A 12,112-nucleotide genomic window follows, 5' to 3' on the forward strand; every position below is an offset into this window, starting at 1 on the left:
CTGGCAACCTGTCCCGGGTGTATTCCTGCCCTGTTCAGGATAAGCGGGTTCAGATAATGGATGGGTGGATGGAAAAACTGTTAAATATTCTGTTTGAACATTTTTGTTGAATAAAAACATTTGATCAAAAAAAGAAAATTTTATAATTATGAAGATATGATACATTCATTCAAGATTTTAGATATATACATTTTATGACTAAGGCTCATTGATAATTAATTATTCATCATTTGAAAATATAATTAACATAAACTAACTAAGATGCCACACTGTTCTGTCACTCAATGATAACAACTGTGCGTTGTTTTTTTCAGGGGTCCTAATGAACGTTAAATTAGTCTGCTAAGAATCCATTAATACAAAAGATCACATCAACCACATAAATCAGGCCGCTTCACGTTACAATTAATGTTCATGAAGCATCAGAAACAAAACACAACCATACAAAATCATTCTAAAGATTTCACATCTATAAGAATAGAAAATGTAAATAAACTTGAAATTGAATATATGGCATGTACAAACACAAGCATGCTGAAATAGTTTTCAAAGAGAAGATTGCATCTGCTGAAGAAGCATTTGTGTTGTAGACCGTTGTGATGGTACTACATAGAGAGAGGTGATGTTCATCTGAAGCCCCGCTATGAGCTTCTGAATTAAAATTTTATTTTTTCTTTTGTTCTGTAAAAAATCGCAGCCACTTATCAGCCTGTGGAAAGCAAAACAAAACAAACAAAAAAATTAATTTAGTATTAATCGAGTGAATTAAAGAAGCAAGTTATTGAGTAAATTAGTAAATATAAGCGTGTTTACATTATACATTTTACATTATACGTACTGCATGTTTTGGGTCAACAACAATCCAGGAATATAGATGCACAATACATTAAATGTATGGGTGTCTGATAATACCAACACTGTAGAGCGCATACCCCTGGCTTTGCATGCCTCTGGGTTTGTAGATGACTTATTGTACATTTACATGTTTAGTTCAAGACATCCTTATCCAAAGCAACATTCTTTGTTCTTACACATTACATAGCTAGACAATTCAGATAAAATACAAGAATACAACACAAACGTCATGCAGCTTATGTGAATACGCAAACTCTGAGCTGTAAGCACTACTCCACGCTGCCACCTCCCTCTGTCCTGACTCCTGCTTCATGTTTGGGGGGGTATTGAAGTGGACCTACCTTCATTCCCCCTGACTTTTTGGGCTGTAGGTCATTCAGCATCTCATATGTGTTGCTGAGGGGACCATCCCTGAGGCGCTGATCTGGGACCAGCTCATAAGTGTTGCTGACCGATGGGTGGGTGTGGGAGCTTCCCCGGACGCTCTGATCTGGGATCAGCTCGTAGGTGTTGCTGACCGATAGGTTGGTGAGGGAGCTTCCCCTGAGGCACTGATCTGGGATCAGCTCATAAGTGTTGCTGACGGATGGGTGGGTGCGGGAGCTGATCCGAACACTCTGATCTGGGATCGGCTCGTAGGTGTTGTCGGTAACGGAGCGTGCAGGCAGGGGCTCGTGGGGGACTTGGGCGTAGGCGTCCTGGTCCTGCTGGGACACGGGTGGCCCCCATCGACAGTTCTCCCAAGCGCTCTGGTACAGGGGGTTGATGTTCAGCTTGTCTAGGCTGCAGCTGCTGGGCAGGCCCTGGGCCGGAGGCTGGCGAAAGTGCTCTCGAGGGTCCAGGAGGGAGTAGGTCTGGCAGGTAACTCGCTTGCTGGGGCTGGGTGATGGTTTCAGGGTGTTGAAGGAGGTGTGTCTGTAGGGATGCTTCGCCCCTGGGCTTTGGTCAAAGAATGGTAATGAAATACTCCGGGAAGTCTCCAGGTTCAGCTCTGAGTACACTGTGGGCATTGCCGGGACCACACCACCTCTGGGCTTCATTTCCTGGGCATTGGGTCGCGCGCGGCGCAGGTGTTTAGCCTTAGCATCGCTCTTGCCATGCACCAACTGAGCATATGCCACGGTTTGTCCATTCTGAGAGCTACTCAGTGAATTCCTCAGAACAGCGCCCCCTCTGGGCTGCCGGGGTAGTATCTGTATGTGAAAGAACAAGGAGTCAGCACGATAGAGACAGCCTATAGCCAAGTGGTTAAGGTGCTTGACTGGGACCTGGAAGGTTGGTGGTTCAAGGCCCCCTGCGTAGCCACTATAAGATCAGTACTGCTTTTGGGCCCTTGAGCAAGGCCTGCAAGGTCCTGCATCCCACTTCACCCTTCCCCCTCAAAAAATATAACAACCCTGACGCAAGTTACGAGGGTGCTGCTTTACCTCTGGAGGGGTGTTTATGTCGTAAGAAGTCATCGGGGCTGCCCTGCTGTTGCAGGTCTTGGGTGGCAGTGCTGGTGGAAAGTCACGGTTGGGTGTGTGGTCAGGGGTTTGGTTGGGTGTGTGGTCAGGGGTTTGGTTGGGTGTGCGGTCAGGGGTGCGGTGATGGGTGTGGTTGCTCCACATGTCTTTCAGGGCCTTCACGCTGACCGTTGGCCTGCCCTGAACCATGTCGTACAGCTCACTGCTGGGGGCCTGCATGGCAATGAGACTGTCAATGACTTACCAATGTTTATTTCTCTTATACAAACATCAACTCTACAGCCCACCTAAAATACATAAGGACAGTTCTCCACGTAAAACTCACATCATTATGTAAAATATCTTTGTCTGTTTGTCAGCTGTTATTCTGTTTGTATGTATATTGTATGTAAGTATTATTTTCCCTGTCTTTGGGTTAATACAAAAATAATATATATTTTTATAATGTTATTCTTATTATTATATTGTAAGGGGAAACAAATACACTCACTGAACACTTTATTAGGTAGAACTGTACACCAGCTTGTTAATGCAAATATTTAATCAGGCAATCATGTGGCAGCAACTAAATGCATACAAGCATGCAGACATGATCAAGAGGTTCAGCTGTTTTTCAGACCAAATCAGAATGGGGAAGAAATGTCAAATAAATGACTTTGACTGTGGAATGATTATTGGTGCCAGACAGGGTGGTTTGAGTATCTTAGTAGTGTTTATAGAGAATGGTGCAGGGAAAAAAACACCCAGTGAGCACCAGTTCTGTGGGTAAAAACGCCTTGTTAATGAGAGATGTCAGAGGAGAAGACTGGTCAAAGCTGATAGGATGGCGACAGTAATGCAAATAACCACACACTACAACAGTGGTATGCAGAAGAGCATCTCTGAACACATGTCAAACCTCTAACTGGGTAGGCTACAGCAGCAGAAAAAAAAATCTGTCTAATAAACACCTAGTAAAGTGCTCACTGAGTATATGTCTACGTGTTTATCATAGGGTTGGGGAGTGCATGAAAAAATCTAGCACTACAAGTGCTTATAATATGGCTTATACAAGAAACATTTCTGCTTTCTCAAGTGCAAATTAATGTGGTAACTTACTATATAGCTATAATTGTAAATATTTCTACTGGCAAGATGCATCTTATATGAAGAACCGTATTTAGGAAACAATATAAGTAAGTCAAATATAATCTCCAGGGGTTGTGTGTGTGTGTGTGTGTGTGTGTGTGTGTGTGTGGGGGGGGGGGGTTCTCTGTACCTGAAAGCAGGAAGTGGTCAGTTTCTCTCCAAAGGGCTCTATGGGGCAGGTCTTGTAGTACTCGATCAGGTTGGCCATGCTGTCGTGAGTCTCCGTGTCTCCTGAGACAATGAGCTGCCCGACCTTGTTCTGCGTTATGACAAAGTGGCGACATCGATCCTGCCCCCTGAAAAGAGACAGTATTGTTTAGTCTGTTTGTGTTGTCTGGCTGTTGTGTGTGCTTTTTTTTTTTTTTTCAGATTTTTCCCTTTTTCTCTCAATTTGGTAGGCAATTGTACCTCGTCTGATTCAATTGGAGGTAGTCGTATTAGATGTACCGCCCGTACCGCGTCCCTCGGCGGCCCGAATGAGAGCGACACGCCTTCTTCAAGCCGTCTCGTCTCGTGCTCGTTGCCGTGATTCCGAGGCGCCCGAGGTGCTTATTGTGTGGCGATCTAATAACCCTGCCAAGTCCCTCCCTCTGGAGCAGCGAGCCAATTATTGCTGCCCCACGTGTGCCGGCCAAACTTGGCTTTTGGCAGGACCGAGAATCGAACCCCGGTCCCCGGTGTGCAACTGCAGCAAACTGCAACCGCAATGCTGTGTGTGCTTTTGCTGTTGTGCTGAACTCTATGCACACATAAGGGTCGTTATGATGCAAATACCAGAACTTTTATGTCCTTTCATGTGTATATAATATAAAATTTCATATATGGACCAAATTGAATTTCCCATGAGTCACATCTCAGCATGTTATAAGTAACATGTTTATCTCTCAGATTTACAAAGAAAATATTTACACTAAAAATATTTTTACTGCCAGCACGGATGGTGCAGAGGGTAGCACTGCCGCCTCACAGCAAGGAGGTCCTGGGTTTGAATCCCCATCGGCCGGGGCCTCTCTGTGTGGAGTTTGCATGTTCTCCCCGTGTCTGCGTGGGTTTCCTCCGGGTACTCCGGTTTCCTCCCACAGTCCAAAGACATGCAGTTTAGGCTGATTGGAGAGTCTAAATTGTGTGAGTGAATGGTGTGTGTGCCCTGCGATGGACTGGCGACCTGTCCAGGGTGTATTCCTGCCTTTCGCCCAATGTATGCTGGAATAGGCTCCATCCCCCCTGCGACCCTGTTCAGGATAAACGGGTTAGGATAATGAATGAATGAATGAATATTTTTACTTTTTGAAACGACCCCTCAAAATTGATCCCCAGTTAAACAAAACATCAAGCTCAAAGTATTTTTTGGTACCCATTAGCCAACTTAAGATGATCAATTACCATCTGTGTCTTCTGAATTGACAGTTCTTTGGATTTTCAGATGAGACCAAACTGAACATTTTGGTCAGATTCAGTATTGGTATATTGGGTGTCGAAACAGAGATGCATAAGAAGAGATGTGCGTCATCCAAACGGAGGGTCAGTGATGTTTTGGGGGTAGTATTAACCCTTTCCACTTTCCACTTTACCAAATCTTTCCAATACAAAACATCTGCATATATGTTTGTCTAGATTCATGAATGGTCATGCATGAATGATCAGAAAATCTATTTTCTATTAAAACAGATTTTGTTTTATAAATAAACTCTTTGGACGCATGCCCAATGTGTCCAAAAAGCTCTCCAAAAATGCACCCATTAGCGCCCTAATGCTATCTAATCAACATGCCTCACATTTAAAATGGTAAATGGTTAATGGCAGGCATTTATATAGCGTCTTTATCCAAAGCGCTGTACAAGTGATGCTTCTCCATTCACCCATTCATACACACACTCACACACTGACGGCGATTGGCTGCCATGCAAGGCGCCGACCAGCTTGTCAGGAGCATTTGGGGGTTAGGTGTCTTGCTCAGGGACACTTCGACACCGCCCAGGCGGGGGAACGAACCGGCATCCCTCCGACTGCCAGATGACTGCTCTTACCGCCTGAGCCATGTCGCCCCCAAAATGGAACTTTATTTCAAAATTAGGTTAACCAGAGCCCTGTTAGCCCTTCAGCCAGTGCAATTACAAGTTTATCTATAGCAAGTCCAAATCCTGTAACTGTCTGTTACCACCTCATAGGACATTGCTGTGGGGTTGGATTTTAGGAGGCAAACAAACATAAAACTATTTACAAATGTACAATATCGGAATATACACAGACCAAAAGCACTATGATGTCTGCTGTACTTCCAAACTTCAACCCACGCACGCATTAAAAAGATCTGATCTCTGATATTGACGTATCCCACTGTATTGTTTTCGCAACAGCCAGATAAATACCCCCAGGATAAGCTGCACAGATCTATGTTGGAGAAAGATTTGCCTGCAATGCAAACGCTCATAGGATGGTTATGCATGTCTGTATGTTCATTCTGCTATGCAAACACAGTGATATTCCTAAACTGTCCATCTCCTGAATTTGACACATTATACCTTGTTGGAAAGGGCAGGAAACCCCGCACAGACTTACCGTGTTTTACGTTAATTTGGTACCGAAATGACCGTTACGCAACAATAAGAGCAATGCATTTACACAAGATGACATTCACTTAAGTATATTCCCAGCAAATATATAGTTTTCTCGGAAATGGCTGAATGGATTACAAAATAAACTTAAACTTTATTCACAGTCATAACCAGGTGTGATATTTGGTTTCATAAATATGCCTATATCAAATAATTTGCAAGACTAACTTGTGTTTCTACCAAACAGGAAATATGTCGGCAGGACATGCAAAAAAAGCTTGTCACGTGCAATAAAAGTGACTCAACCACAAGGGGACAAGGTTGATTAAGATCATTCAGTTTGTTTGTTATTGGCTGCTCTTCTACTTTTTCATTTTTGCATTGGTGCAACATGGAACATTCTAGGGGTCTGACAAGATCAGACTAATCTTGGGAATGATTTTTTTCCTATGACTTCTAGTAAAAAATGGCAAATTGATTAATGTTGATTAATGATCACGTGATTTGATTCCAACTAAAACTGATTCATTTTATTATACTGGCAGGTGTTACATTCTAAATATTAGTTGCTTTGTTTGAAAATATTTGACCATATTCAGTTGATCTGCGATGTGCTGTACTATATACAATTACCTTTGGTAGATGTTCTAGTTTTCCTCAGCTTATCTGAACATAATAAAATTGATTATTTCAGGTAGCTTATACATTCATTCATTCATTCATTATCTTAACCTGCCTATCCTGAACAAGGTCGCAGGTGGGCTGGAGCCCATCCCAGCACATACCAGGCGAAAGGCAGGAACACACCCTGGACAGGTCGCCAGTCCATCGCAGGGCACACACACCACTCACCCACACACTCATACACACTCATACACTCATACCCACGGGTAATCCAGACTCTCCAATCAACCCAACCTGCATGTCTTTGGACTGTGGGAGGAAACCGGAGTACCCGGAGGAAACCCACGCAGACACGGGGAGAACATGCACAGAGAGGCCCCGGCCGACGGGGATTCGAACCCAGGACCTCCTTGCTGTGAGGCAGCAGTGCTAACCACTGCACCATCCGTGCCACCCTAGCTTATACATCAAACAAGTATTTGTAAGGTGCTCAAAGTTATCAAATGTTGTTGCCTAAAGACAACTGGCAAGTGTCACATTCAATCACCATGTTACTCCTTTAACAACTACAACTGACGTTGCTGATGTTGATTTATATCATCTCTCAATCCAATTAACCTCTCCCATGTCCCTCCTAACCAATAGTTTTGGTTATATGTGTTATATCCCTCAGGTGTCTAGGGGTAGGAGGGAGTGCGTACCATATATTTTTGATGAGTGTTGAGCGCGTTTGGTGTAAATGATGAGGACCACACAAGAATTAAATGTGTAAAAGTGTACATTATACAGAAGTGCAATAAGTGCTATGTTGTACTGCAATTCATTGTCATTCACTCACCTGTAGGAGAGGATGTAGCCTATAGCTTTGTCACTCAGACGGATAAGAAAGCATCCCACTGGCTTATCTTTCACAAGATCTTCAGCTTCCCTAAAAACATATTCCATTACACAGGGTATGACGTTAGTTTCCTTGCGCTTATAATTAGCGAGCTGAGCATAAAGGCCCAGCTCAGATGTCAACAATTTTATACGTCAACCAAAAGGGGGCTAATGCAAATATTTCACAGGGGTTTGTGAAATGGGCACCTTCCTTCACTGTTGTTACATTGAGTTAGGCCCACGGCACCTGCAGAAGGCACTACGGTGAAGTCTGGCATCCCAGACCCACCCCCTCCATACCCCCATCAGACACCCTCCACTTACCACTAGTGTGCTCCATGCACCGAACAACAGCAGTACCATACGAACCTCCCTGGTCCATGCACAGAATGCCAGCACCACACAGAGTTCCGTGCTGACAGTCTCACAAAAGCTCGTCTCGCCTCAGCAGCCAAATTTGTGTATTTTATCTTCCTCTCAAATGCTTCCTCAACTGTTAACTCAGTAAAGCACTCTACTGTATGTGCTCCCTCTCTGAGTACAAAGCCATACCACGTCTCCAGGAGGTCCAAACCATAAACTGTGGAACTTAAGGTTGCCTACCAATATCTGTTACTAATTTCCAGTCCCTTGCCCTACTCCATTTATCAATATTATTTACCTATGCATGAACACCTATGCTCTGCGATGATTGATTGGTATTAATGGGCACAAAGTGTGCCAAAAAAACATTCCACCACAGCATTACTTCACCGCCACCAGCCTGAACTGTTGACACAAGGCAGGTTGGGTCCATGGATTCATGCCGTTAACGTCAAGTTCTGACTCGACCACCTGTATGCCTCAGCAGAAATACATCAGTCCAGGCTACATTTTTCCAGTCTTCAACTGTCCAGTTTTGGTGAGCCTGTGCCCACTACAGCCTCAGCTTTCTGTTCTTGGCTGACAGACGTGGAACCCGACATGGTCTTCTGCTGTTGTAGCCCATCCACCTCAAGATTGGACATGTTTTGTATTCTGAGATGCTTTTCTGCTCACCACAATTGCACAGAGTATCTGATTTACCGTAGCCTCTCTGTCAGCTTGTACCAGTCTGGCCATTCTCTGTTGACTTCTCTTATCAACAAGACGTTTCTGTCTGCAGAACTGCTGCTCAGTAGATTTTTTTTTGTTTTTTTGCACCATTCTGAGTAAATTCTAGAGACTGTTGTGTGTGAAAATCCCAGAAGATCAGCAGTCACAGAAATACTCAAACCAGCCTGTCTGGCACCAACAATCTACAATCAAAATCACTGAGATCACATTTTTTCCCCATTCTGATTGTTGAAGTGAACATTAACTGAAGCGCCTGACCCTTATCTGTACGATTGTATGCATTGCACTACTGGCAGCACACGATTCGCCGATTAGATAATTGCATAAATAAGTAGGTGTACAGGTGTTCCTAATAAAGTACATTATTATCTGTGTTTACTATATACAGCCTTTTATCTTCATGTTTATTAAGGGTGTCAATAACTCAAAGGCTGCTTTGTCTTGGAGGAGGAGATCTTACTTTCTGCTGATGCGCCCCTGGAACCAGGGCGGGCTGGTGCCGTCGCGCAGGACGAGCGGGGCCCGCGTGTCGCCGAGCCGCTGTGAGGTCCGCTCCCTCGGCCCCCGCTCCTCCTGCGGCTCCCCTGGGGTCCGTCGCCGCTCCATCCCTCCGCAGTCCCTCCAGAGCCTCGTGGGAAACGCGAAAGGGCCACCGCAAAGGCTCCGCCAGCCGCTAATGCTCCCGTCGAGCGGCCGTAAGCGGGCGGGACGCGCGATTTGCCTAATTTTTTATTTCCACGTCATCCCTGCGTTTGAGCCCCCTGAATAGCCGCATTGTTCTCGCTTCCCTGACCCTTGGGCCCAAACTACCGGTTCAAATTTTACTATCGCTGTTCCAGCTCCCACATCTCTGGGGTCGGAGAGTCGCATGCAAATCATTCCTATTTATGGCTTCTCAAATGGAAGAATGGATCATAACAATATAATCTAGGCAAATCAGCATGATGTTTGAAATTAAACTCAACTGTCAGGCAAAATATCTGATGGATTTTGACCAGACCAGAAGGTAATAAGGCCTATAGCCTACTGTTTCCTATACAGAACAGTTTTACCAATTAAATTCAGTCTCTTGGTATTTCCCCATGCCTACATTAGTGTGGTAACATATTCTTCTTCTTCCTTGTCCTGAACAAAAATCTGACTGAAAAATATATGATTCAAGGTTTTATATCTAATTACTTTTATGTAAACTTAACTCCTGTTGTGTAAAAAACAGTCAGGGTCTTGTGCTTTGCAAACTGGTCAAGATGCAATAATCCAAAACACTCCAGCTAAAAACAACAGACTGGAGGGACAATCATCATTGAAAATGCCGGTGTTTGGGTAATTTCTAGTTTCTTTCATAATTTAACCCAGAATAAGACTCTCACTTTGATAAGTTATGATGGTTACTGTGAAAGTACCATGGAAAGTGAATTGCAGATCACTGAAGGCATTCACCTTTGGATTTCATTTCTTACAATACTTTCTAAAATATGAGACCTATTATAACGCCTTCAGGCGAGGCACGTTACGTTGCCTTGATCTCTGTTTTTGGTTAACCTGTTGCTGGACCCTTTTCTCCTGACCTCTGATTCTTGGATTGTGACTTGTACCTTTGCTATATTTTCTAATACACTCTCCTCTTACTCTGCACTTGGATCCTTTGAGTATTACACCTATAACAAAGAAACTATGATTGGTTATTATTCTGTGATTGTGCTTTAAATGACATTGTTCCTGCTCTCTGAACTACCATTTCCCCTTTCTGACAGAGGATGCGCCAACACCTTCGCCAAACTACAATTTTCACTGTTCACGTTTTTATATTTGACCAACAGACACTGGTCTGTTCTTAATTTTGGCTGTGGTTTAATGGTAAATCAAATGAAAAAAAACAACTAACTGTATCCAGTGTTCGCAATCTGTCGGCACCAATTTTTCTAGAAGTTGTGGATATGTCAACGTTTCTCTTTCTTAACACTTCCCTTTAACTGGCAGCCCTTTTCTCATGAATCCTCCATGGTGTAATTGGCGATGCATGTGTTGATTTATCTAAAGGCCTGCAGTGGGAATACAGTGAGTGCCTTGAAGAGAAGTGCACACTGCTCACATGCCTCTCTAGTCACATGCTTAGGACTTTCTACTGACCCAATGTATTAGGTACTGTATGCATATAATTTATGTGTGCTTCTGTATGTTTTTCAGCATACTGAACACTCAGTGGCTACTTCAGTGGTATTAGGTACACCCATCCAAAACCAGGTAGGATCCACTTTTGCCTTCAGAACAGCCTGAATTCTTTGCAGCATGGATTTAGCAAGGTGCTGGAAATATCCCTCTGGGATTTTGATCCATGTTGACTCAAAAGCGTCACACAGTTCCTGCAGATTTTTCAGCCACATATTCATGCTCTGAACCTCCCATTCCACCTCATCCCAGCTTAAGGTGCTCTATTGGATTGAGATCAGGTGACTGCGCAGGCAAGTCTACTGGAGACACTGTCGTGTTCTTGGAACCAGCTTGGAATAATGCATGCTTTGTGACATGGTGCATTATCTTGCTGGAAGTATTCATTTGAAAAAGGTTAGATTGTGGCCATAAAGGGATGCACATGGCCAGCAACAATGCTTTGACAAGCAGTTCCATTCAAATCATTCTCAATTGGTAACGTGTACCCCCAAAACATTACACCACCACCAAACTAAACCATTGACAGAAGGGAGGAAGCATTCATGGATTCATACTGACCCTGCTCCACTAGCAGATGGCTGCTCCACTAGCGGATAAGTATGTTGCTATGGTGATGTTGCTCTGTGATTGTCCTATACAACAGGGGCTGTTTACTCGATAGGAAAAGGAGGATTGCATTTGGTATACTGTAGCGCTTTATTGGGACAAAAAGGCAACAAATTGTAATTTCTCATGTCTATGTTGTGTTGTTTTGTTGTTTTGTGTCACATCTGTTTTGGAATTATTTTGAATATAATAATAAAAAGTTAAATAATTTAAAACTTCAACAGCATATGCCATTTTATTGCATTCTTTGTCATCCTAATCACATTGTACTGTTTACTGTCTCATCCACTAAAATGGCATTCTTCTCCTGTGATCCATGTGAACACAACATTATGCTCTGTAATCTCTGGAGACTATAGTGTGTGGAAATCCCAGAGGGCAGCTGTTTCTGAGATACTGGAGCCACCAATCACGCCATGGACAAAGTCATTTAAAGATCATGTGGCTCGCTCTTGCCCATTCTTAATATTTGGTCGAACAACTAAACCTGTTTACCAAGACATCATGCTATATACTGTATACTGTAGTGCGTTGGAGCCACATTATTCATTGTTTTGAGGAGTGTATGTGTGTGGTTATTCAGTCTATTTGTACATGTATATTCTGTGTGTGGTTTAGAGCTTGTTTTTTGAAGGGACACATTCTGCAAAGAGTAAGTTTGGTCAAATAGCATAGCATAGGAAAGCCAGTATCTGCATACCAGCTGTAGGCTTAGTGGCCATAAGATGAACA

At 43.5% G+C, this 12,112-nt stretch overlaps 1 protein-coding gene across 1 annotated transcript; it reads right to left on the reverse strand.

Annotated features, from left to right (window-relative positions):
• Positions 1 to 208: 208 nt before the first annotated feature.
• On the reverse strand, positions 209 to 9,208 carry LOC133131594 (SH2 domain-containing protein 7-like). The gene is made up of 6 exons (XM_061246967.1): positions 9,063 to 9,208; positions 7,467 to 7,556; positions 3,580 to 3,745; positions 2,283 to 2,534; positions 1,197 to 2,048; positions 209 to 709 (listed from the first exon to the last, which is right to left on the reverse strand). Exons 1-6 carry the CDS (start codon positions 9,206 to 9,208, stop codon positions 665 to 667), a joined length of 1,551 nt encoding a protein of 516 aa, XP_061102951.1. The 3' UTR covers positions 209 to 664.
• Between the last annotated feature and the right edge of the window lie 2,904 nt (positions 9,209 to 12,112).

This window comes from Conger conger, chromosome 6, assembly GCF_963514075.1.
Source record: "Conger conger chromosome 6, fConCon1.1, whole genome shotgun sequence".
Classification (NCBI taxonomy): Eukaryota; Metazoa; Chordata; class Actinopteri; order Anguilliformes; family Congridae; genus Conger; species Conger conger.

What these genes read in the sequence shown, in the direction of transcription:
- LOC133131594 (XM_061246967.1), bottom strand. Translation starts at nt 9,208, where the DNA reads ATGGAGCGGCGACGGACCCCAGGGGAGCCGCAGGAGGAGCGGGGGCCG. An exon ending in GGCTACATCCTCTCCTACAG is followed by an intron (nt 3,746 to 7,466) that starts GTGAGTGAATGA and finishes GTCTCTTTTCAG; the next exon opens with GGGGCAGGATCGATGTCGCC. An exon ending in AAAAGTCAGGGGGAATGAAG is followed by an intron (nt 710 to 1,196) that starts GTAGGTCCACTT and finishes TGCTTTCCACAG; the next exon opens with GCTGATAAGTGGCTGCGATT.